Source organism: Bombina bombina, chromosome 1 (assembly GCF_027579735.1).
Source record: "Bombina bombina isolate aBomBom1 chromosome 1, aBomBom1.pri, whole genome shotgun sequence".
NCBI classification, from domain to species: Eukaryota; Metazoa; Chordata; class Amphibia; order Anura; family Bombinatoridae; genus Bombina; species Bombina bombina.
In genome coordinates, this window is record NC_069499.1 from 345,428,299 (window position 1) to 345,455,846 (window position 27,548).

Here is a 27,548-nt window from a genome sequence, read left to right on the forward strand (position 1 = left end):
AGGAGTTCCTTATCTCCAATAGTATAATTCATCTCAGCAGAAGACATAGTTTTGGAGAAGAAGGAAACCGGGTGCAAGGGTTCCGATATGGACAGACGTTGTGAGAGTACCGCCCCTATGGCAAAGTCAGAGGAGTCAACTTCAAGGATGTAGGGCAGAGAGGCATCAGGGAATCGGAGTATAGGAGCTGTAGAGAAACTTTTCTTGAGGTATTCAAAAGCTGTGGAAGCTTCTGTGGTCCAATGGAACGGTTTGGTCTGAGATGTGAGTTGGGTTAATGGTTTTACTATCTTGGAGAATCCCTTAATGAATTTTCGATAGTAGTTGGAAAAACCAAGGAAGCGTTGGAGATCCTTTCTGTTGGCTGGTTGAGGCCAATCCATCACAGTATCTACCTTCTTATGTTGCATCTTTATACCATCTGGGGAGATGTCATAACCCAGGAACGATATTTCTGTACAATGGAATTGACACTTCTCTGCCTTGGCATAGAGCTTGTGTGTACGTAGCCTGGTGAGTACCCAGCGGAGATGTTTGATGTGATCCTTCAAGTTTTTGGAATAGATTAGAATGTCGTCAAGGTATGCGACCATACAAACATCTAGCAAATCTCTGAAAATGTCGTTTATAAAATGTTGGAAAGTCGCCGGAGCGTTGCACAATCCAAAAGGCATCACCAGGTACTCAAACAGCCCATATCTAGTGCGGAAGGCTGTTAACCACTCATGACCCTCCTGTATCCGTACCAGATTGTATGCTCTTCTGAGGTCAAGTTTGGAGAATATGGTAGCATCAGATAAACGTTCAATCATCTCAGGAATCAGAGGCAACGGATAGCGATTCTTTATGGTCCTCTTGTTAAGCTCTCGATAGTCGATGATAGGTCTAAGTGATTCATCCTTATTCCTCACGAAGAAGATGCCTGCTCCAGCGGGGGAAGTGGCATAGGTAGATAGGTGATCCACTGGTCTTGCTGGAAAGAACAGAAACAACGGAGGTATTCCTCAAGCCATTGATTCAACCGTTCCGTCTGCCCGTTGGTTTGGGGATGATATGCTGTTGTGAATCTATGATCAACTTGAAGGAGTTTAGACAATGTAGACCAGAAACGCGAGGTGAATTGCGATCCCCTATCTGTGATTATCCTAGCAGGTACTCCATGTAGTTTGACAATGTTATCCAAGAAAAGCCGAGCCGTTTCAGAAGATGAGGGGACCTTATGGTAGGGAAGGAAGTGCCCCATCTTTGTGAACATATCTATTACAACAAGAATGGTGTTCTGTTTTTGGGATGTAGGCAACTCAACGATAAAGTCCATACTTATTTGTTCCCAGGGACGGCTAGGAATGGGTAAGGACATTAAAAGTCCATAGGGTCTTAACCTCTCATTCTTTGAGGTAATACAGGAGGAACAGGTACCAACATAATCCACAACCGTTTGCTTCATCTTGGGCCACCAGTAGTTACGGTTTAGTAAGTCCATAGTACGCCTGACGCCTGGATGACCTGAGGTAGGTATGTCGTGATGATATTTTAGGACCTGGTTCCTTAGCGCTAGAGGTACATATAGCTTATCCTGGTGATAGAGGAAACCATCTTTGTTCTCTAGATGATAATGTATACTGTGGTCGTCTTGTCGTTGATATCTCTTGATCTCAGATAGAAAAGGGGCAGTGAAAGCTATGAAACGTTCTTGGGGGATCACAGATTGGATCTCTTGGTTTAGGGGTGGTCTAGTGTCTCTCCTAGAGAGAGCATCGGCCTTCCCGTTCTTGTTGGCTGGTCTGTATTGAATAATGAAGTCGAACCTGGAGAAGTAAAGACTCCAACGGACCTGTCGTGCAGATAAGGTTTTATTATTCTGGAGGAATTGGAGATTTTTGTGATCTGTATAAATCGTGACAGGGAACTTTGCTCCCTCCAGTTCTCTAAGGCTCTACGAATGGCAAGGAGTTCCTTATCTCCAATAGTATAATTCATCTCAGCAGAAGACATAGTTTTGGAGAAGAAGGAAACCGGGTGCAAGGGTTCCGATATGGACAGACGTTGTGAGAGTACCGCCCCTATGGCAAAGTCAGAGGAGTCAACTTCAAGGATGTAGGGCAGAGAGGCATCAGGGAATCGGAGTATAGGAGCTGTAGAGAAACTTTTCTTGAGGTATTCAAAAGCTGTGGAAGCTTCTGTGGTCCAATGGAACGGTTTGGTCTGAGATGTGAGTTGGGTTAATGGTTTTACTATCTTAGAGAATCCCTTAATGAATTTTCGATAGTAGTTGGAAAAACCAAGGAAGCGTTGGAGATCCTTTCTGTTGGCTGGTTGAGGCCAATCCATCACAGTATCTACCTTCTTATGTTGCATCTTTATACCATCTGGGGAGATGTCATAACCCAGGAACGATATTTCTGTACAATGGAATTGACACTTCTCTGCCTTGGCATAGAGCTTGTGTGTACGTAGCCTGGTGAGTACCCAGCGGAGATGTTTGATGTGATCCTTCAAGTTTTTGGAATAGATTAGAATGTCGTCAAGGTATGCGACCATACAAACATCTAGCAAATCTCTGAAAATGTCGTTTATAAAATGTTGGAAAGTCGCCGGAGCGTTGCACAATCCAAAAGGCATCACCAGGTACTCAAACAGCCCATATCTAGTGCGGAAGGCTGTTAACCACTCATGACCCTCCTGTATCCGTACCAGATTGTATGCTCCTCTGAGGTCAAGTTTGGAGAATATGGTAGCATCAGATAAACGTTCAATCATCTCAGGAATCAGAGGCAACGGATAGCGATTCTTTATGGTCCTCTTGTTAAGCTCTCGATAGTCGATGATAGGTCTAAGTGATTCATCCTTATTCCTCACGAAGAAGATGCCTGCTCCAGCAGGGGAAGTGGAAGGTCTTATAAATCCCCTCTTGAGGTTTTCCTCAAGATAATTTTTGAGATGTGCAAGTTCGGTTTCATTCAATGGATAGATATGTCCAAATGGTATGCTTGCTCCTGGTTGGAGTTGGATGGGGCAATCATATGGACGATGGGGTGGAAGGGTATCAGCTTCTGTCTTACTGAATACGTCAGCGAAATCTTTGTAACAATCTGGTAGAACCTGTGGATCAGAAAGAGTATGTAGAAGGTGCTGCTGTGGGAAGCAGGTATTATGACAATATGAAGAATTGAAAGATATCTTCGAGGAGGTCCAGACTATGGAAGGCTCATGTACTTTTAACCATGTGATACCTAAAACTATAGGGAAGTGAGGAGAAGGCAATACATCAAAGGATATGAATTCAGTATGGCCCTTTTCTGTAACAACTCTCAAAGGCACCGTATGGTGTGTTATGGGGCCATTACGAATGGTGGAACCATCAATAACTCGAAGTACAAGTGGTATTGCTTTTAACACAAGTGGTATTTTATTTAATTTTACAAGCTGGGAGTCGATAAAGTTTCCGAAAGCCCCGGAGTCGATAATGGCTTCAGCTGGTAGTCTTTTCTGGTCCCACTGCAAGAATAGAGAGAGGTTACAGAAAGTGGAATGATTATGTACCTCATGGGAGGAACAAATTATAGAGGACTTACTTTTCTTATTCTTCTGGAGGATAGGACATTGGTAGACTGAATGGGTTGGATCTCCACAGTACATGCAGAGGTTCCTAGTTTTCCGCCTCATCCTCTCTTTGCTTGATATAGGTCCTCTTACTACCCCTATCTCCATCGGAACAGACGTTGGTAGTGAAGGTTTATATTGGCTTGAGGAAGTTGTGGCAGTATGCTTAGTGTATACATCAGTATGTAACTTCTCTCCACGTCTCTCTCTAAGTCTTCTATCAATTTGAGAGGAGATCTTCATCAAAGCTTCTAGGGTAGGAGGTAGTTCGATCCTTGCCAATTCATCCTTCAGGTTCTCCGCCAAACCTAATCGGAATTGGTTACGAAGTGCTATGGGACTCCAGAGGGAATCAGCCGCGTAAAGTTTGAACTCTGCAATATATTCTTCTACGGGCCTCTTACCCTGTTTGAGGTCTCTCATGTGAGCCTCAGCGGTCAATTGAGTGTCTTTGTCTGAATAAAGTTCATCCATATGACTGAAGAATGATTCTAAAGTGGCAAGGGCAGAATCCTCATGTTCACATAGATTATCTGCCCAAACCCTGGGCTCCCCTCTGAGGAATCTGATAACAGTCAGAACTCGTATTTTCTCTGTGGTATAGGTTTTAGGATGCAGAGTAAAAAGTAAGTGACAGGCGTTTTTGAATTGTTTGTAATTGCGTCTATTTCCGCTGAAAGTGTCAGGGAGAGAAATTTGGGGTTCAGGTGCAGAATCATGAGCTGATCTAGCAGCTATTGAGTCCTTGAATAATTCTTTTAGAGTTTTATTTTCAATCTGTAATTCTCTTACTGCATGAGCTATTTGATCTACCTTCTGAGATAAGTTGTAGACCACTTGGGGAAGTTCTGCTGGTTCCATGCTCTGGGGGGCTTAGTATTATGTAATGCAGTTAAACAGACTTTCTGGCTTGTGAAACTCAGCTGCAGAACTGATAGGTAAATGTTTAGAATGTCTCACCCTCTTGGTATAATATCACTATAGCTGTAAGTGATATCAATTGATCATATGAGAGTGATTTAATATGAAGAAGTATATCTGAATACGTGGGCAAGGTTAGTTGTTCAGAGAGAGACAAATGAACTAAAGTTCCCAATTGAGATTTCAATGTAAGATACAAATGTAACAAAATGGAACTTTCACAGAGTATTATAAGTAACGATATTTCCCAATAGTGGATGCTTGCCTGAGGTAACAGATCTTGTTACCTGACACATGTGTTGCAGCTAGCAGCGTTCTGAGGTCTAGCGCGGACAGCTTGGGAGGAGTCTCACGCTGACGTGATGGTTGATTGACAGCGCTGGAGAACAGACGGGCCCCGGTCTTTAGCGGGGGGCGCAGATTGCGGCTCCGCTTCAATCTTCACGGCAAGTGAGTATAACCTGGCTGTGCACTATAGATGACTCAAGTAAGGCGTATGAGGTTTTGAAAAGGAAGGTGAAAAACGTGATGTTAATCCTCACACAGTTAATCGGCATGTGCCGCGAGTAGAGAAAAATAGAAGACAACCAGCTTGAAGTAATCAAAGTCTTTTCAGTAGTAGGGACTTGATTTGTATTGTAATCCAAATAAGCAGTGTGAGTATATCCTTCAGGAGGATACGGAGGAGCTCAGTATGAGCAGAACTTGCTCTGTCTAAAACAACAAAATACTAAGCACCTGTCGTTGGGCGAACAGGTGATTTAAAGTCTCTGTAGGCAGGGCTAAGGAAAACATAATTTATGCTTACCTGATAAATTCCTTTCTTCTGTAGTGTGATCAGTCCACGGGTCATCATTACTTGTGGGATATTAACTGCTCCCCTACAGGAAGTGCAAGAGGATTCACCCAGCAGAGTTGCTATATAGCTCCTCCCCTCTACGTCACCTCCAGTCATTCGACCAAGGACCAACGAGAAAGGAGAAGCCAAGGGTGTAGTGGTGACTGGAGTATAATTTAAAAAATATTTACCTGCCTTAAAAAACAGGGCGGGCCGTGGACTGATCACACTACAGAAGAAAGGAATTTATCAGGTAAGCATAAATTATGTTTTCTTCTGTTAAGTGTGATCAGTCCACGGGTCATCATTACTTGTGGGATACCAATACCAAAGCAAAAGTACACGGATGACGGGAGGGATAGGCAGGCTCTTTATACAGAAGGAACCACTGCCTGAAGAACCTTTCTCCCAAAAATAGCCTCCGAGGAAGCAAAAGTGTCAAATTTGTAAAATTTGGAAAAAGTATGAAGCGAAGACCAAGTTGCAGCCTTGCAAATCTGTTCAACAGAGGCCTCATTCTTAAAGGCCCAAGTGGAAGCCACAGCTCTAGTGGAATGAGCTGTAATTCTTTCAGGAGGCTGCTGTCCAGCAGTCTCATAAGCTAAACGAATTATGCTACGAAGCCAAAAAGAGAGAGAGGTAGCAGAAGCTTTTTGACCTCTCCTCTGACCAGAGTAAACGACAAACAGGGAAGACGTTTGTCGAAAATCTTTAGTTGCCTGTAAATAAAATTTAAGGGCACGAACTACATCCAGATTGTGCAAAAGACGTTCCTTCCTCGAAGAAGGATTTGGGCACAAGGATGGAACAACAATCTCCTGATTGATATTCCTGTTAGTGACTACCTTAGGTAAGAACCCAGGCTTAGTACGCAGAACTACCTTATCCGAGTGAAAAATCAAATAAGGTGAATCACAATGTAAGGCTGATAACTCAGAGACTCTTCGAGCCGAGGAAATAGCCATTAAAAATAGAACTTTCCAAGATAACAACTTTATATCAATGGAATGAAGGGGTTCAAACGGAACACCCTGTAAAACGTTAAGAACAAGGTTTAAACTCCATGGTGGAGCCACAGCTTTAAACACAGGTTTAATCCTGGCCAAAGCCTGACAAAAAGCCTGAACGTCTGGAACTTCTGACAGACGCTTGTGTAACAGAATGGACAGAGCTGAGATCTGTCCCTTTAAGGAACTAGCGGATAACCCCTTTTCTAAACCTTCTTGTAGAAAAGACAATATTCTAGGAATCCTAACCTTACTCCAAGAGTAACCTTTGGATTCGCACCAATATAGGTATTTACGCCATATTTTATGGTAAATCTTTCTGGTAACAGGCTTCCTAGCCTGTATTAAGGTATCAATAACTGACTCAGAAAAACCACGCTTTGATAAGATCAAGCGTTCAATTTCCAAGCAGTCAGCTTCAGAGAAGTTAGATTTTGATGTTTGAAAGGACCCTGAATCAGAAGGTCCTGTTTCAGAGGTAACGACCAAGGTGGACAGAATGACATGTCCACCAGATCTGTATACCAAGTCCTGCGTGGCCATGCAGGCGCTATTAGAATCACTGATGCTTTCTCCTGTTTGATTCTGGCAATCAATCGAGGAAGCATCGGGAAAGGTGGAAACACATAAGCCATCCTGAAGCTCCATGGTGCTGTCAAGGCATCTATCAGGACCGCTCCCGGATCCCTGGATCTGGACCCGTAGCGCGGAAGCTTGGCGTTCTGTCGAGACGCCATGAGATCTATCTCTGGTTTGCCCCAACGTCGAAGTATTTGGGCAAAGACCTCTGGATGAAATTCCCACTCCCCCGGATGAAAAGTCTGACGACTTAAGAAATCCGCCTCCCAGTTCTCCACTCCCGGGATGTGGATTGCAGACAGGTGGCAAGAGTGAGACTCTGCCCAGCGAATTATCTTCGATACTTCCATCATTGCTAGGGAGCTTCTTGTCCCTCCCTGATGGTTGATATAAGCTACAGTCGTGATGTTGTCCGACTGGAACCTGATGAACCCCCGAGTTGCTAACTGGGGCCAAGCCAGAAGAGCATTGAGGACTGCTTTCAATTCCAGAATGTTTATTGGAAGAAGACTCTCCTCCTGATTCCATAGTCCCTGAGCCTTCAGAGAATTCCAGACAGCGCCCCAACCTAGTAGGCTGGCGTCTGTTGTTACAATTGACCAGTCTGGCCTGCTGAATGGCATTCCCCTGGACAGATGTGGCCGATAAAGCCACCATAGAAGAGAATTTCTGGTCTCTTGAATGGAATGAAGGACACGGCATGCATTTTGAAGTTTTGTTAACCTGTCCTCTGTCAGGTAAATCTTCATTTCTACAGAATCTATCAGAGTCCCCAGGAAGGGAACTCTTGTGAGTGGAAAGAGAGAACTTTTCTCTTCGTTCACTTTCCATCCATGCGACCTTAGAAATGCCAGTACTATCTCTGTATGAGATTTGGCAGTTTGAAAGCTTGAAGCTTGTATCAGTATGTCATCTAAGTACGGAGCTACTGAAATTCCTCGCGGTCTTAGTACCGCCAGAAGAGTGCCCAGAACCTTTGTGAAGATTCTTGGAGCCGTAGCCAGTCCGAATGGAAGAGCTACAAACTGGTAATGCCTGTCTAAAAAGGCAAACCTTAGATACCGGTAATGACTTCTGTGAATCGGTATGTGAAGGTAAGCATCCTTTAAATCCACTGTGGTCAAGTACTGACCCTCTTGGATCATGGGCAAAATTGTTCGAATAGTTTCCATCTTGAACGATGGAACTCTTAGGAATTAGTTTAGGATCTTTAAATCCAAGATTGGCCTGAAGGTTCCCTCTTTTTTAGGAACTACAAACAGATTTGAGTAAAACCCTTGTCCTTGTTCCAACCGCGGAACTGGATGGATCACTCCCATTAACAAAAGATCTTGTACGCAGCGTAGAAACGCTTCCTTCTTTGTTAGGTTTGTTGACAACCTTGACAGATGAAATCTCCCTCTTGGGGGAGAGGATTTGAAGTCCAGAAGGTATCCCTGAGATATGATCTCTAACGCCCAGGGATCCTGAACATCTCTTGCCCAAGCCTGGGCGAAGAGGGAAAGTCTGCCCCCCACTAGATCCGGTCCCGGATCGGGGGCCCTCAATTCATGCTGTCTTAGGGGCAGCAGCAGGTTTTCTGGCCTGTTTGCCCCTGTTCCAGGACTGGTTAGGTTTCCAGCCTTGTCTGTAGCGAGCAACAGCTCCTTCCTGTTTTGGTGCAGAGGAAGTTGATGCTGCTCCTGCTTTGAAATTACGAAAGGAACGAAAATTGGACTGTCTAGCCTTGGCTTTGGCCTTGTCCTGAGGCAGGGCATGACCTTTACCTCCTGTAATGTCATCAATAATCTCTTTCAAGCTGGGCCCGAATAAGGTCTGCCCTTTGAAAGGAATATTAAGCAATTTAGATTTAGACGTAACATCAGCTGACCAGGATTTTAGCCACAGAGCTCTGCGTGCCTGAATGGCGAATCCTGAATTTTTAGCCGCAAGTTTAGTTAAATGTACTACGGCATCTGAAATAAATGAATTAGCTAACTTAAGGAATTTAAGTTTGTGTGTGATGTCATCTAGTGTGGATGATTGAAGTGTCTCTTCCAGAGACTCAAACCAAAATGCTGCTGCAGCCGTGACAGGCGCAATACATGCAAGAGGTTGCAATATAAACCCTTGTTGAACAAACATTTTCTTAAGGTAACCCTCTAATTTTTTATCCATTGGATCTGAAAAAGCACAGCTATCCTCCACTGGGATAGTGGTACGCTTAGCTAAAGTAGAAACTGCTCCCTCCACCTTAGGGACCATTTGCCATAAGTCCCGTGTGGCGGCGTCTATTGGAAACATTTTTCTGAATATAGGAGGGGGTGAGAAAGGCACACCGGGTCTATCCCACTCCTTAGTAACAATGTCAGTAAGTCTCTTAGGTATAGGAAAAACGTCAGTACTCGTCGGTACCGCAAAATATTTATCCAACCTACACATTTTTTCTGGGATTGCAACTGTGTTACAATCATTCAGAGCCGCTAATACCTCCCCTAGTAACACACGGAGGTTCTCAAGCTTAAATTTAAAATTTGAAATGTCTGAGTCCAGTTTATTTGGATCAGAACCGTCACCCACAGAATGAAGCTCTCCGTCTTCACGTTCTGCAAACTGTGACGCAGTATCAGACATGGCCCTTGCATTATCAGCGCACTCTGTTCTCATCCCAGAGTGATCACGTTTACCTCTTAGTTCTGGTAGTTTAGCCAAAACTTCAGTCATAACAGTAGCCATATCTTGTAATGTGATTTGTAATGGCCGCCCAGATGCACTCGGCGCTACAATATCACGCACCTCCTGAGCGGGAGATGCAGGTACTGACACGTGAGGCGAGTTAGTCGGCATAACTCTCCCCTCGTTGTTTGGTGAAATATGTTCAATTTGTACAGATTGACTATTTTTTAAAGTAGCATCAATACATTTAGTACATAAATTTCTATTGGGCTCCACTTTGGCATTAACACATATAGCACAGAGATATTCCTCTGAATCAGACATGTTTAACACACTAGCAAATAAACAGCAACTTGGAAATACTTTTCAAAGTAATTTACAAATAATATGAAAACGAACTGTGCCTTTAAGAAGCACAGAAAATATTATAACAGATAAAATAATTAAGTTATAGCATCAATCTTTGTCAGAATATACAGTTTTAGCAAAGGATTGTTCCCCTCAGCAAATGATAACTAACCCAGGCAGCAGAAAAAAAATACACAAATAAACGTTTTTTTATATCACAGTCAATACAATCAGCACAGCTCTGCTGTAAAGATTACTTCCCTCAAAAAAGACTCTTGAGATCCCTGAACTCTGTAGAGATGAACCGGATCATGCAGGAAGAAAATGAACCTCTGACTGAGTTTTTCTGATGCATAGTAAAAGCGCCAAAAATGGCCCCTCCCCCACACACATAACAGTGAGAGGGATCAGTGAACTGCTCTAATTTAAATCAAAACTATTGCCAAGTGGAAAAAAAGTGCCCAAAACATTTTTTCACTCAGTACCTCAGAGAAAAAAAACGTTTTTACATGCCAGCAAAAAAACGTTTTACCTCAATAATTAATTGTCATTTAAAACCTATTGCAAGTCCCTGCAAAATAGGTTAAGTCTATGTATACAGTTTAAAAGCCAGAGAAGTACCATTTCCCAGAAAACTGAAGTGTAAAATATACATACATGACAGCCTGATATCAGCTACATCTACTGCATTCAAGGCTGAGTTTACATTATAACGGTATGGCAGGATTTTCTCATCAATTCCATGTCAGAAAATAATAAACTGCTACATACCTCTTTGCAGATTAATCTGCCTGCTGTCCCCTGATCTGAAGTTTACCTCTCCTCAGATGGCCGAGAAACAGCAATATGATCTAACTACTCCGGCTAAAATCATAGAAAAACTCAGGTAGATTCTTCTTCAAATTCTACCAGAGAAGGAATAACACACTCCGGTGCTATTATAAAATAACAAACTTTTGATTGAAGATATAAAAACTAAATATATCACCATAGTCCTCTCACACATCCTATCTAGTCGTTGGGTGCAAGAGAATGACTGGAGGTGACGTAGAGGGGAGGAGCTATATAGCAACTCTGCTGGGTGAATCCTCTTGCACTTCCTGTAGGGGAGCAGTTAATATCCCACAAGTAATGATGACCCGTGGACTGATCACACTTAACAGAAGAAAAGCAGGTTGCTGCTTAAAGGTACATACATGTTGTGAGAGAATCCTCACACACACACACGGTCAGCATGGTGGCTCCTATACCGGAGTTCACTGAGGAAAGTCTGAATACTCCCGCGATATTGCAGATTAATATGCCTCATGTGGATGAGCACCATGGGGAGAGAGCATATCCAACAATCCGGTCTGTACAAATAATGGAGTCCGATATACTACCCTTACCTATATTAACACGGTCTCCTGATGCCGCACGCGTGGATCTTACATTGGCTTCAAATTACAGATCCATGCACCGCTGTACTATTAGCTACTCTGCTCCCGCAGATCACAAAGCCGACACTGAGAGATAGTAAATGGAAACCCTCTGCAGTGTCAACCCTGGCCCCTCTCCTATTTGATCCCAAACTCTGCCTTCTGAGAGATTCCGGGCTGCAGGCATTCTCATGGAGACATGTCTTGCTACACGGGCAGGACTATAACAGCCCGCAATATGGTCCCGCGACAGATAAAGCTGGTGTAGGCTAGCAACTCTCTAAAGGTCAACACAATTATGTAATTGTTTAAAACAGTTTATATCTTGCCTCCTATTGATTTGCTTATGTCATAGCGCAGGAGGTTCTCTTGTAAAAAACATTTTGATATTCATATTATTTAACTGTTGGAGACTTTACAAGTAGGGCAACAATCTTTCAGATACCTTTTTATGCAAGTGCCCCATACTTTCTTTTTTTTTAGTATATACACTCTGTTGTCTTCTGTTGTCTACTTAAAGTGATGGTAAAGTCGTATGTATTGCCAAATATATTCCTGATGCTCTTACCTTAACTAGCACATCGATGTGCTTATATAAATAAAAAAAAACTTTTTTCACTTTTTAATGCCGTTTTTATTTGGCTAACCGTACAGTGTAATAATCTTCCTCTCTAGAATTTTTTCACAGGGGCAGCTTTGATTGACATCGCTTTTAGCCAATCATCAGCTCACCATGCGCCCCATGTGAAATAGGAACTGCACGCTCCCGTGCTCTCAACTAACTTATTGCTATTGACTGAGCATGCGCAATTCTTACGCTACTTATAATTTTCAAATAAAGGTTTGTCATTTTTTTGAGGTAATTCTTTGGCAATAGATACTTACAATAATTGTATAAATGAAGAGAAAAATAATTGATGAAGACAGAAATGAAAGTAAACAGTGAATCAGTACGAAAGGAATGATTTACTGTTTACTTACATCGGATGCTATGTTTATGTAACCCGGAGCTGAGTATTCTCATTTAGAAATGCGCAAGTAGCGTAAGAATTGCGCATGCGCAGTCAGTAGCAATGAGTTAGTTGAGAGCACAGGAGCGTGCAGTTCCTATTTCACATGGGGCGCATGGTGAGCTGATGATTGGCTAAAAGCGATGTCAATCAAAGCTGCCCCTGTGAAAAAATTCTAGAGAGGCAGATTATTACACTGTACGGTTAGCCAAATAAAAACGGCATTACAAAGTGAAAAAAGTTTTTTTTATTTATATAAGCACATCGATGTGCTAGTTAAGGTAAGAGCATCAGGAATATATTTGGCAATATATACAACTTTACCATCACTTTAACATATACACATAAAACAGGCAGTTTAGATCCTGGGCTTACTCATTTTCAAATCGTTCTCTAATTATCTGCCTTGTTCGAATAGTATATTTCATTTGATCTAAAAGTATATCCTAGGGATATGTTAAATGCGCCCTCCTATTCTCACCATCAGGTTTCATCCCAGTGATATAAGTGACACCCCCCCCCCCCATTTTATAAGATTGCTCCCTTAGACCTTAAAACTGATCTGTACATCCCCTATGATACCTGGGTTAACTCTGCACTGCTGTTGAGGATATCCATGACTCCTAGCTATCTCTCTTTTGTAGGATATACATACTTTTTGAGGTCAGATGCTTAGAGGGTTTTATTTTATTATCCCTAACCAGGGGCATACTTCCATAGCATTATATATTAGGGTAGTTTTTATTAATCTGACTTATTGGAAAGCAGTTCACATTACTAGTAATGCCCACCCTGGCCTCGCCTAATATCTTACTGTCAGCGGCCGAGGCAGTACAACCCAATTTATTTAATGTTGTCGGTGGGAGAGTTGGCGAGATTGGAGTGGCCTTCAGTTCTGGAAAAGAATTAGCTGTGTCAGTGAATCAAACTACCTAAATATTTACACTACTACAAACTTTGCAAAGGAAGTTAGAATACATTTAGAGACAGTTTGCCCTAGGGTAGAATAAGCACCATAAGAGGCGTGAATACAAAATCTTGAATTAGGCTGATGAATCTTTACAGTCACTACTTGACCTGACCTCCCCTGAGTACAATTTAAACCCCTGCTCTTTAATGGTTCTCTGACGACTCTCCATCACCCAAGGCGTATGAAGGTTTTCATATGTTTAGTTCAACCTTACCTTTCACTACAGATAGACTAGCTCAAGTAACACTCCTCACCTGTCATACTAGTCCCATCTCACTAGACTCTATTTGCCTCTGCATATACTTCTAAGTATCCTTTACAAATAAGTTGCATCCCTGCTATAACTTCAATACAGTTCATTTATCTAGCAGACATTAGAGCTTTTGACTACCTGTAGACTTTACATTTGTCTACACCGGCTATAGTTTAACTACTATCAGTTACAGGTCCTTCTCTTTTTTGACTCATTGGTAGTTACAATACTAGTTTCGAGGTTCTACATCACGACTACCTCAAAGATATGATGTACATTTTCAATACTCCTCAGTCCTCACATGTTTCTCCATCTGTTTCCAACTGATCATTCTCCTTGTCCCAGGCAATGGTTCAGTTTGCTGTATACTGTTGTTATATATTGTATATTAAGAAAAAGATCAAAACATCTCTCAGTTTTCCCCCTCTATACATAGCTTTACTAGGAGATATCCTTACCTGTTCTGTACTCAAAAGTGTAGAGGCCCAAAAGTCTTTGCCAGTCTGGCACTCTAATTGGCTCCGCCCCCCCCCACCCATTTCCCCCTCTATCTCATTTAGAGTGGCTCTTGCCCGCTGTATGTCCCTTCCTCAAAAAAACGTAAAGCCAACCCCCCCTTGCCCCAATCTCTATCGAATGGATAACCTAACATATGTTCTCTACAGCAATGCGGGGACCATCTTTATTCTTCATATAATACAAAATTGAGGTTCCATTATACCCTGTACGAAACTTCTACGGACATACTAGTTTAATTTACTTTAGACTATCACTTCCACTTACTAGTTCCATTTTGTAGATTTCCTTATTATTTTATGGACAGGTGGAATAATAGACTAAGCTATACACGGTTTAGGCACAATGTTTACGCTTTTCAAAGATTTACAAAAAATATATGTCTAAAGTTGTTACCGCTCTGCATTTTTGCTATGTCTATACAATAAGATTGTCTTACCACAATGTTACTATTGTTTGTGGGTAATTCTTTTATGCAACATCTTGCACAACCTCAATAAAAAATTTATTTGAAAAAAAAAAAATATCTTCAACAGAGTGCTGTAGTCCCTGTCTTGTTAAGATACGTTTACTCACGTATCTATTTCTCTTCTTTTGTGCATTTATATTTATTGTTAAAGGGACACTGTACTCAAAATTTTTCTTTTGTGGTTCAGATAGAGCATGAAATTTTAAGCAACTTTGTAATTTACTCCTATTATCAAATGTTCCTTATTCTCTTGGTATCTTTATTTGAAATGCAAGAATGTAAGTTAAGATGCCGGCCCATTTTTGGTGAACAATCTAGGTTGTCCTTGCTGATTGGTGGATAAATTCATCCACCAATCAAAAACTGTTGTCCAGAGTGCTGAATCGAGAAAAAAACTAGATGCCTTCTTTTTCATATAAAGATAGCAAAAGAACAAAGAAACATTGATAATAGGAGTAAATTAGAAAGTTGCTTAACACTTTGAGTGCTAAGTTATTCTTAAAGGGTTTTTTATTTAATATTTTTAAAAATATTTTTTATTTTATTTATTTCAGATCCCCAAGACTTACACCGTTGGAAAGGTTATGTGATTACCTTTCCAACAGTGGGTCTTGGGGGTCTGTAGCTGCTTAGATGCCTGAGATACAGGCTTCTAAGCAGCATGCCCCCTGCTCCTATATTTAACATTGTTAATGTTAAATAAAGCTGCACGGTGACGTCATCACGTTTATTGCGCGTGACGTCACCACGCAAAACGGAAGCCCCAGTGATGCCTTTCATTATGCAGCACCGATCGCCGGGGTAGGAGCGAGTGGGAGCCCCCAGATCTCCCTCAAGTTGGGAGAGTGCTAGTGACGGCTCTGAGCCGTCATTAGCACCAGAGTGGGAAACTCTCTGACGACTCAGAGCCGTCATTAGCACTCAAGGGGTTAAAATTGCATGCTCTATCTGAATCACGAAAGAAAAATTTTGGGTTCAGTGTCCCTTTAAGGGTATGCACCATATTCTTAAGTAGATTCTCAGGTAATTATTACACCAGTAAGGCATATTAGATAGTTATTGTGGTAGTGGCCTGCCTGGAATCCTTCTCCAAACACATTTATATATATATATATATATATATATATATATATTTATTCATTAGATTAATTAAAATAATAACCATCATTTATAATTTCTTTTACAAAATATTATTTGGTGGTGTATAACACCAGACCTTTTCTTTCAATTTGCAATAACTGGTAAACTCATGAAAAAGATCAACATAAAATGACTAGGAATTAAATAAGATAATAAATATTAACATTTACATTACTTCTCTAATTTAATATTTTCTAAAGTCTAATAGTCATACGTGTTCATAAGTGAATTACCACATCACCACTAGATGGCAGAGTAACACAGTATTTTACAGTACATAGATGTCCAACAACAGTGATCTGTGGCAGAGTAACACAGTATTTTACAGCACATAGATGTCCAACAACGATTTTCCTGGTAAGTTGTAATATAATTATAAATAGTGGTTGCATGCATTATTTTTATGCAAATCTTACTTTCTCCAGAGGTCGAAAGGTTATGGGGAGGGAAAAAGAGGTTCCTGGATTCAGACTGACGACCTGTGGGAACAGTGTGCTAAAATATGGTGTTCTTGGAGGGCTGCATGAAAAATAAGAGAAATAATTCAATGTTAGAAAGTGTAGTTAAAAAGGGGCATTAAATGCAAAATGTAAGGACTAGATTCAAAATGGAGCGCAAATGACAGAGCAAAGTGCGTTACCTTTTCAGGACCTTGCACAATCTGGTACAACAACAAGTGGATGGTTATATATTTAAACCAAAGCATCTTAACTCAGCTAAAACTTTTTAAGCTCAGCCTCAAGCACAATCTAGAATTCAGCTTTAAAATGTAGCACTTTTTGAGACGTGAAGTAAACAAGTTATATTTAAACTTAAAGGGACATGAAACCCAGCATTTTTCTTTCATTATACAGATAGAAAATTATATTTTAAACAACTTTCCAGTTCACTTCTATTATCAAAATTGCTTTGTTATCTTGATATTCTTTGTGGAAAAGAATGCCTAAGTAGGTACGAGGCACAATGCATTACTGGGAGCTAGCTGCTGATTGGTGGCTGCATTTATGCGCCTGTTGCCATTGTCTCACCCGGTGTGTTCAGTTAGCTACCAGGAGTGCACTACTGCTGCCTCAAGAAAGGATACCAAGAGAATGAAGCAAGTTTGATAATGGAAATAAATTGGAAAGTTGTTTAAAATTCAGTGTTCTATCTAAATTATTAGAGAAATATTTTAGGTTTCATAACCCTTTAATTATTAGGAAAAAACGGTTTATTCATGAAAAGGTTTGTGGCAGAATTAAAGGGCTCCACTTTTAATCCACCCCACAATGTTTAATGATGCACAGTGAGAAAATGCAATGTCTTATTTTGCCTATTTTTGCTGTAATTAAAAACCTGAAAACTGTCACTTCTGTCCCTGACTGGCTACTGCATGAGATACGGCCAATGGCACACACACAAGGCTTTTCAGGTGGTTTGACTTGGCGCCAAATCTTTTTTTGCAATGCAGTGATTGATTTTTCATGCATATATAAAAATGTCTTTAAATTTTAATGCTAGCCCATCATTTCATCTTACCTTGCCCACACATTGTTACATAAGTCTGAAAAATTTTGAGTTTTCAAATTTTTACAACTGCAAGAGTACACGTATCTGTCCCTTACTTGCTTCAGCAGAGATTATCAACTAAGGAAATGCAATACAAAGCCCTGTCTTCTCGAATAACAATTCCTGATTGGCTCCTTCTAATAAAGGTAAGCAGACTTTAGTTGCACCCTGTTGTAAGATGACAATGACAAATATCTTGGCCTACTACAGTTCCTTCAACTGTTGCTCTATAACATAAATCCTAAAAAAGCAGAACAGTAGACAATGTGAGGGAGTTAAAGGGACATAATACCCATATGCTAAATCACTTTAAAGTGATGCAGCATAACTGTAAAAAGCCGACATGAAAATATCACCTTAACATCGCTATGTAAAAGAGTAAGTGCTCTGTGCAAAGTTATAATTTAGCTGCTGTCCAGCTGCAAGTTGAAAAAAAAAACAATAGCCAATCAGCATCAGCAGTGCTGAAGTCATGATTTGCTTTGCTGTGATCTAATGAGATTTCACTGAAATCTTGTAACATTGCATAGTAAACTTCCTTAAACTGAATATTAAAATAACATGACTGTGCCTGCACATGCCAGATGCACATTCCCTTGCATGTCCTGGGACTAGAATCCTGATTGGCTGCTTAAAGTCTCTTTACAATGAGGTGTGAATACTTAAAAATATCTTTCTTTTTTACATAGAGATGTTCAGGTGATATTTTCTAGTCAGTTTTTTACAACTATGCTGCATCACTTTTAAGTGCTTCAACCATTGGATATCATGAACCTTTAAGTATTATTTTATGTAGAAAATATGTATTACTTCACAAGTCTTTTGTCATAATAAATTTCAACAATGACAAACTCTACCCAGCAAATTACAAAAATGTCAAAACTAATATTTACTAACATCTTCTCTAGCTTTATCTAGGAGTCTTCAGTTCTACAAAAACCAAATAACCAAAGTTCATACACTTCTCCATTCTTTAGTGAATTGGCTCCTTAAACTATTACAGGGATCAGTGAGGATGGAGAGATTTGACACAGATGCTCCTTGTGAATCTATATATAGTGTACAAATGAAAGGATAGCAGAGATCTCCCCTAATAATCAGGTACATGCCAACTGTGGTTTAGAGTCTCTACAGTATTTTCACAATCAGCTTTTCATCCGTTGAGTTTGTTACACTCTTCTGACCAATCTTTTTTTTATATTTCACGGTAGATGTAATCAGCAATGACAAAGCAATGTGGCAGATGGCACCTTAAAGCTATGGTATTTGTGAGAGATCTTACATAACATTATTACATTATACATATAACATTTGTATAAGTATAGACCAATCTCCTCACCTAAACTTCACCTTCTGTTTTTTCATCCTGACATTTTTCAGGGTGAGAGTTTTGCAGCTCTCTTTCCCAGGCTCCCATTTGTGCCAGCGTATCAAACTGCAAACCTCAAAGCCCATAAAGGTTTCCTTATATTCCTTGGCCTTCTTTTGTCCATAAGACTTTGGGTGCCTCTGAGAGGGCTCATTTATCTGCAATTCAACAGACAGAAGTTCAGGAATTCTATAAGTGATATTAAAGGAACAATAAATTCAACATGTAAAATGGTTAATATTACCATAAACATTGTTTATTTTACCTGCTTTTGGAGTAAAATGCATATGAATATTGTTTTAGTTTCACTCCTTCTAGAGAGGTTGGAAAGTCTCCCCCTCTACTTATTACTTAGTATAGTGATATTTACTTTCTTTTGCAACATTCTACACAGTGATCGTTTAGACCAGGGGTCAGCAACCTTGGGCCCCCAGATGTTTTGGAACTACATTTCCCATGATGCTGAGACACTCTTTAGGCTGTCTGAGCATCATGTGAAATGTAGTTCCAAAACATCTGGGGGCCCAAGGTTGCTGACCTCTGGTTTAGACCATGGCACAAGCTCATTTACATGTGCCCCTAATATGTGACAGCAAATTAAACTAGGAACATGGATTCTACCAGGCTTTTTAAGAGGTAAACATGCCTGAGCTGCTCTTGATTTGCTAAACCTTAAAACTCCTAAAAATAAATGTTCCAATCATTTTATCTCATGGCACAATTATAACTTGATTCCAGTATGGATTATGTTGTTTTCCAATTAACTGAAAAAACAACACTAAAAGAGTTTAAATCTGCATAAATAAAAAGAAAATAGAATGTCAGACAAATTTTCCTGACTGACTCACCTTCATTTCATAAATTATTGAGAGACTGTCATCTCTATTTGAGCTATTCTTGCCATATTTTGAACTACTACAACTAAAAATCATGCCCTTCTACCAATGAAAGTTTCTTAAAGCTTTCTGAATAAGCAACTGTTATGATAAAACAGGCTTGCATGAGCATCGCAACAGGAGAGGGAGACCAAAAGTTACCTTTGCTGCACAGGATAATAGACACCAGGCATAAACCTAATAGAGATGGTTTGGGAGTAGTTGACCAGAGAGGAAAGGGAAAGCAGCCGCCAACAAGTGCCCAATATATATGGGAACTCCTTCAAGACTGTTGAACATCCCAGGTAGCTACTATTAGGCATGTGCATTTGTATAATTTGTTATGAACCGAAGGTGGAGGAAGGCGGCCCACATAGCCATAAATTTAGCTATTTCTCCCCTGTTACTGAGGAAGAAGTTTCTGCACTTATACTGCGCTATCACCTCACTATCTGTCCCCTTGACCCTGTCCCCTCACAGCTACTACCCTCCCTCTCTTCTACCCTTACCTCTATACTCACGCACATTTTAAACCTCTCCCTTAGCACCGGTATATTTCTCTGAAATATGCACTGGTCACACCTATCCTCAAAAAACCTTCCCATCCAACTACCGCTCTATTTCCCTACTCCTTCTTGCCTCAAAGCTTCTTGAAAAGCTAGTATATGCACGCCTATCCAATTTCCTTACATTAAACTCCCTCCTTAACCCATTGCAATCTGGATTTCGTCCCCATCACTCCACAGAGACAGAAATCGTTAAGGTTACCAACGACCTACTTACAGCAAAATCAAAAGGCCAATTCTTTCTGCTTATCCTCCTTGATATGTCCACAGCCTTTGATACTGTTGACCATTCTCTTTTGCTCCAAACCCTCCAATCCTTCGGCATTTGTGACACAGCTCTCTAGTGGTTCTCTTCCTACCTGTCAAACCATACCTTTAGTGTAGCCCTCTCTGGGGCCTCCTCTGCCCCGTCACCACTTTCTGTTGGGGTACCACAAGGCTCTGTCCTCGGTCCCCTTCTCTTCTCAATCTACACATCATCATTAGGTTCCCTAATAAAGTCCCACGGGTTCCAATATCATTTGTATGCCGAAGACACCAAAATCTACTTCTCTACACCAAACCTATCTCCTTTCTTGCTAACCCATGTCACTAACTGTCTTTCTCACATCTCTTCCTGGATGTCCTCTCACTACCTCAAGCTAAATCTCTCCAAAACTGAGCTCCTTATATCCCCCTTTCTTCCAAAATCTCCACCCCAAATCTCTCTATAACCGTTGACAACTCCATCATTACCCCTACCCCGCATGCCCGATGTCTAGGGGTCACACTTGACTCAGATCTTTCTTTCACTCCATCACATTCAGTCCTTGGCTAAATCCTGCCGCTTCCGCCTTAAAAACATCTCTAAAATTAAACATTTCCTTACAGAAGACACAACTAAGATTTTAATCCACTCTCTCATCCTTTCCCGTCTAGATTACTGCAACTCTGTCTTCTCTGGTACTTTTTTCTGTTTTAGTATCAGCGCTGATCACTATAAGTCTCCAATACGATTTAAAATATGGCCATTTAACATACATTTGTGTTGTTGCTGACTTAGGTTTGTGATTCCCAGTGTTTGAATGCACATAGGAGGTCTGTGCATGCATGACTGCTTTAGATGTTGTTGTGTATTTTGTATAATATGATGATTCTTTTCATTACACCTTTCATGCTTATGTTGTCTCAGTTCAGGAGTATAGAACTGTATTAATAAATTAAAAATAAGTGTTTATTGACATTTAAAAGAGTGCTGTATTCCCTGTCTTTTTATAGGACTACCTAACAGTTATAGGTCCTACCTTCTTCTCTTTCTAATAGTTTTGAAGCAACAATAAGACCAAATAGGTACACAAAACAGTGAGTATTGGCACACTTCCACTTGCAAATAAATAAAACATTTTTAAATGCTGCAAAATTGGCATATCCTTTTATATTAAAATGTGGATCTTAGTCACAAATTATGGCCAATTTACAAGGTGCCCCAATGCTGACTGGTCCTAACACTAATATACTTTGCCTTTATGGGCTAAATCACTCCTGCTTTTTTATATATTTATAATAGAATGAGACTCCCTGGATTTATATACAACTCCATTACACTGTCATGAGTACACCTTAGCTTGGGTGGGCTGTTTTCAAAATGGATTGTAAATGACAAACTATTTTTTTAAGAGACATTTTAATACATTTTCAAGACCAGTTTATACTTTTCAAATTTGACACCTCAAGGCACTTGATGAAGCCCTGGAACGGCATTTAGGACATCTTTGCATTTATTCCAAGACTAGTTGGAAACATTCTATTATGTTGCAAGTGCAACACACTGTGAAATGGCCACAGGATACATTTTATAGGTGTATTGACATATATTTCTCAAGTGCCTTGAGGTGTCAAATTTAAAAACTATAAACTGGCCTCAAAAATGTGTTGAAAAGTCTCTCGAAAGTGGATTGTGACTGACCATCATCCATTGGTTGAAGCAGTTTTATCAGTAGAGAGAATATCTCCAGTAATTTGCAGTTGAACACATAAGATATAATTAATTTGTTTCATATTTTATAAAATCTGTACTAATAACAACATTCATTAAGGGTAGTGTAAATAAAACTATACAACTTAAATGGTTATTTTTTCTTAATTAAAGTGATGGTAAATCCGAGCGTTTAACAAATGCTCAGATTTACCATCACTTAAAATAAAGTGGAGTTTAAGTGATCATGGGCGCGAACTGATATACAGTGCAGTTTTCGGTGCAAGCATGGGTACCCGCGCCGCCCGTAATTTACACCATCGGGGTATTACATATACTGCGCCGTTAGATGCTAAACTGGCGTAAGTAGGACAAACTGGCTATCTTCCGAAAAGTGCGCAAATACACATTTTAGTTGTCGCAAGTAACTTACGCCAGTATTTTGTCCACGGAAAGTGTCAATATAGAGTAGTTTTATGCAAATTAGGCTAACACTCGTAAAAATGATCCGCAATTTCAAATAAATGCGACACGTAATTCTGCTATTCAAAATTCATATATAAACCCATATATAAAGATATGAAGGTAATATAATTATGATTTCCCATTGTTCTCTCCTCCAAGTATTGTTGATTGTTTTGAGAAGAAACTGAAAGTAAATAAGCAAGTATATGTCCACAATGTGATAAAGTACCTACAAGCTCAATCCATTCGATTATGTTGTGGCTTCAAACTATTTCAAATACACAAATAAACCTTAAAAAGCCAATATCATGGTATACTGTCCCTTTAACCTTGAGATGCTGCTTAAATGTATGTGTTTGTTAAGGCTTCCAGGGAGTTACATTGGTTTTTTAGTCAGTGCAAGGGTTGCTACGCCTGCAATTTGTGGCAAGATAAGAATGGAGCAGATTTTCTGAATTCTGCGCGCGTAAGTCCTTGGATACCAAATTGCACGTCTGTTCTATGTTAGTCTATGACTAAAAAAAATACGGCCGAAGGGTGAAATATACGCGCGTAACTTGTATGCTACGTCATATATGTAATACCAAAATCGCGCAAAATCTGGCGTCACCGGCTTTTGCGGGCGACGCTGCATATTGGATCGGGCCCCAGAAATGTAAAAATGGGTGCTAAACTCACCCTGAATATCCTGCCGCACATCACTAAACTCAGCGGCTCCGGCCACCCATCACCTCTAAACCAATAGCTGTGCGTCCGTGTATACAGAACAATGTCAGTTGACATGCACGGCTATTGGTTTAGAGGTGCAAACGTCACCTCATTTTGAAGGAGACTGATGTGCCGAGGGCAGCCGGAGCCGCTGAGTTTAGTGATGTGCAACTGCACATTCAGGGTGAGTTTAGCACCCTTTTTTATATATATGATCACTTAAACCACTTTATTTTTAGTGATGGTAAATCCTAGCGTTTGTTATACGTTTGGATTTACCATCACTTTCATTAACTAAACTTTCTCTTACACTGCTCTAAATATTTTAGAAACAATGTCCATTATTAGTATAGTTAAACGGACAGACTACAGACTACTTGAATTTTTTTATTGTTTAAAAAGATAAATAATGCCTTTACTACCCATTCCGATAGCTTTGTACAACAAATAATATAATAGTAATATACGTTATAACCTTTAAACCTCAACAGTTGTGACTGTTTCTAAGCCTCTGCAGGCCACCTCTTATCTCAGCGCATTTTATCAACTTTTCATATCCAGACAGTGAAAGTTCATGTGTGTCATATAGATAATCTTCGGCTAGATTACGAGTTTTGCGTTATGAGCGGCTCAGTACTAACTTGCAAGTTATTTCCACCGCTCACCTCCCTATAGCGCTGCTATCACAGGTTTGCAAAAACCCGGCGTTAGCAGGCAATATGGCAGCGTTGAGCTCCATTGAGCTGCATACTGCACCCAAATACTAGCGCTGCTTTGATCTGGTTTTACGTGCTCGTGCACGATTTCCCCATAGACATCAATGGGGAAAGCTGGCTAAAAAAAAGCCTAACACCTGCAATAAAGGAGCAAAAAGCTCCGTAACGCAGCCCCATTGATTCCTATGGGGAAAGAAAAGTTATGTTTACACCTAACACCCTAACATAAACCCTGAGTCTAAACACCCCTAATCTGCCGCCCCGACATCGCCGACACCTACATTACACTTATTAACCCCTATTCTGCCGCCCCAACACTATTAGTTATATTGTAGCTATCTTAGGGTTTATTTTACAGGTATTTAGTTTTAAATAGGAATTATTTAGGTATTAATTGTAATTTTTTATTTAGATTTATTTTAATTATGTTAAAGTTAGTGGGTGTTAGGATTAGATTTAGGGTTAGGTTTAGGGGTTTATAACTTTAGTATAGTGGTGGCGATTTTGGGGGCAGCAGATTAGGGGTTAATAACAGTAATGTAGGTTGTGGCGATGTTAAGGACAGCAGATTAGGGGTTAATAATATTTAACTAGTGTTTACAATGCAGGAGTGCGGCGATTTAGGGGTTAATATGTTTATTATAGTGAAGGCGATGTCAGATGCGGGAGGGCCTCGGTTTAGGGGTTAATAGGTAGTTTATGGGTGTTAGTGTACTTTTTAGCATTTTAGTTATGAGTTTTATGTTAAGGCTTTGTGACATAAAAGCTATAACTACTGACTTTCAGTTTACGGTACGGATCTTGACGGTCTAGGCTGTACTGCTCACTTTTTGGCCGGACAGGCAAACTCGTAATACCGGCGCTTTGGAAGTCCCATTGAAAAAGGACTTTTTGAAAGCTGCGGTAGTTACGTTGTGTTACAGCCAAAAAGTGTGCGTTACAGATATACCTGTAAAACTCGTAATACCAGCGGTAGTGAAAAAGCATTGTTATGAAGCTTTTTCACTCATAACGCAAAACTCGTAATCTAGCCGATTGTGTGCAATCCTGTGGAGTTATTTATGAAGCAGCACTAATTGGCTAAAATGCAAGTTTGTAAATAGCACTGAGATAAAGGGGTAGTCTGCAAAGGCTAAAATACAAGTTGGTTTGGATAACAGTGTTGGTTATGCAAAAACTGGGGAATTGGTAATAAAGGGATTATCTATATTTTTAAACAATAAAAAAATATTCAGGTATTAAGCATTTCTACACTTACCAATTTGATAGATGCCTTGCTGGTGTGTCCCAGGAAAGGATCCAGTGTTCGTGTATAAACTTGTGTAAGCATTTTAGTACTTATGCAGTGATATTTGCTGTCAGTTCCTGTAACAACATAAGAAAGATGCTCTTTTTCCTTAAAATAAAAATGTAGCTCGTCAGAAAAGTAGTCCTCCAGATTCACTAAGTTTCATAGAATCTTCCCATAGTATTTTTTTTTTTTAATTCCCACTGTTATTCTATGGGTAAGATTATCTTAGATCTGAAAATTCACTTCACTGCTTAGTAAATCAACTCTTTAGCATAACAGAGTTTTATAATTATCATTATTAGTGAATAGTAACATTGTATGTGCAATATATTATCAATACTTTAATAGGGTGTAGTTATAATTCGTATGATTTTCCTTAAAGGGACACTGAACCCAAATTGTTTCTTTCGTGATTCAGATAGAGCAGGCAATTTTAAGCAACTTTCTAATTTACACCTATTATCAATTTTTCTTCGTTCTCTTGCTTTCTTTATTTGAAAAAGGCATCTAAGCTAAAAAAATTTGGTTCAGAGTCATGGAAAGCACTTGTTTATTGGTGGGTGAATTTATCCTCCAATCAGCAAGAACAACCCAGTTTGTTCATCAAAAATGGGCCGGCATCTAAACTTACATTCTTGCATTTCAAAGAAAGATACCAAGAGAACGAAGAAAAAATGATAATAGGAGTAAATTAGAAAGTTGCTTAAAATTGCTGCTCTATCTGAATCACAAAAGAAAAAAAATTGGGTTCAGTGTCCCTTTAACCCTAATTTTATTTTATTTTTTAATAAATGTTTTGTTTTGTTTGATTGATTTTTTACAATGCAGCCTTTAATGGAATAGAAACTAAGGCATATATTTTTAAAACTGTTAATTTGTGCATGAATATACAGTATCATCTAACGAAAATAAGCATTTTTCATATAACCCTTTTACAAAAGTTGAGAACTTCCTACTAGAGAAAGAAAATGATTTTTATGGAGTCCATTAAAATAAAGATTTCCACTGGAGTACATAATGTTTACAAAAAAAGTGAGGCGTTATCAAGAATATAGACCATTCCTAAATTAACAACCTGGGGTGGTAGAGGGCAGTAAACGCATTATATGGCGCCGCCATATAAATAAAATATCACTGAGAAATAAACAACGTTTTATGCAACACCTGAACATTTGTGGAACCGGGGACGTCAATCCCTTACATTCACATACAGAATCCGCACGAGCTCACCCAGCCTTCTAACTTCTCTGTTTCCGCAGCTCCATAGTAGCCATATTCCCGTCTCCTTAGTAACGACGAGACGCAACTATTATTTAGAGCGTTTCTTAGCAACCACGGCAGCCGCGAGGAGTCAAACTTAAGAGAACGCGAAGGGGCGCCATAGTCTGTGCTATTGTTACTTGTAGGTGTCAAGTTCTGTGGTATTGTTACGTGTGAAACAATATTTGTCCTTGGAGTAAGAAAATTAATAGCAGTTCATTAAATAGCCTGGTAATCGTTTGAAAATAATTACTAATATTTTGCGGTCGAATAATGATATAATGAATAATTATGTAATCTCCAGAAAATCAAGAAAACATTGTATTAGCAAGTTATTTGATATCTTTCTGAACCTAATTCTAAATGGAAAGCAAAATGTGCTTTACTTTAACCCCTTAATGACCAGACCATTTTTCAATTTTCTTATTAAGGACAAAGGCTATTTTTATATTTTTGCTATTTTTATATTTTTGCGGTGTTTGTGTTTAGCTGTAATTTTCCTCTTGCTCATTTACTGTACCCACACATATTATATACCGTTTTTCTCGCCATTAAAAGGACTTTCTAAAGATACCATTATTTTCATCATATCTTATAATTTACTATAAAAAAATATAAAATATGAGGAAAAAATTGAAAAAAAACACACTATTCCTCACTTTGACCCCCAAAATCTGTTACACATCTACAATCACCAAAAAACAACCATGCTAAATAGTTTCTAAATTTTGTCCTGAGTTTAGAAATACCCAATGTTTACTTGTTCTTTGCTTTTTTTGCAAGTTATAGGGCCATAAATACAAGTAGCACTTTGCTATTTCCAAACCATTTTTTTTTTTTCAAAATTAGCGCTAGTTACATTGGAACCCTGATATCTGTCAGGAATCCCTGAATAGCCATTGACATGTATATATTTTTTTAGTAGACATCCCAAAGTATTGATCTAGGCCCATTTTGGTATATTTCATGCCCCCATTTCACCGCCAAATGCGATCAAATAAAAATAAAAGTTCACTTTTTCACAAATTTTGTCACAAACTTTAGGTTTCCCACTGAAATTATTTACAAA

The 27,548-nt window shown here is 39.6% G+C and overlaps 1 protein-coding gene across 1 annotated transcript in view; it reads right to left on the reverse strand.

Moving 5' to 3' along the window:
- The window catches only part of CFAP65 (cilia and flagella associated protein 65), a 384,606-nt gene extending 358,165 nt beyond the window's left edge, over positions 1-26,441 (reverse strand). The window contains exons 1-4 of the mRNA XM_053698151.1: positions 26,384-26,441; positions 25,187-25,293; positions 18,615-18,802; positions 16,144-16,246 (exon numbers count right to left, since the gene is read on the reverse strand). Of these exons, the coding sequence (XP_053554126.1) occupies positions 16,144-16,246; positions 18,615-18,802; positions 25,187-25,258 (363 nt within the window). The 5' untranslated portion in view covers positions 25,259-25,293; positions 26,384-26,441. The remainder of the gene's footprint in view (positions 1-16,143; positions 16,247-18,614; positions 18,803-25,186; positions 25,294-26,383) is intronic.
- Between the last annotated feature and the right edge of the window lie 1,107 nt (positions 26,442-27,548).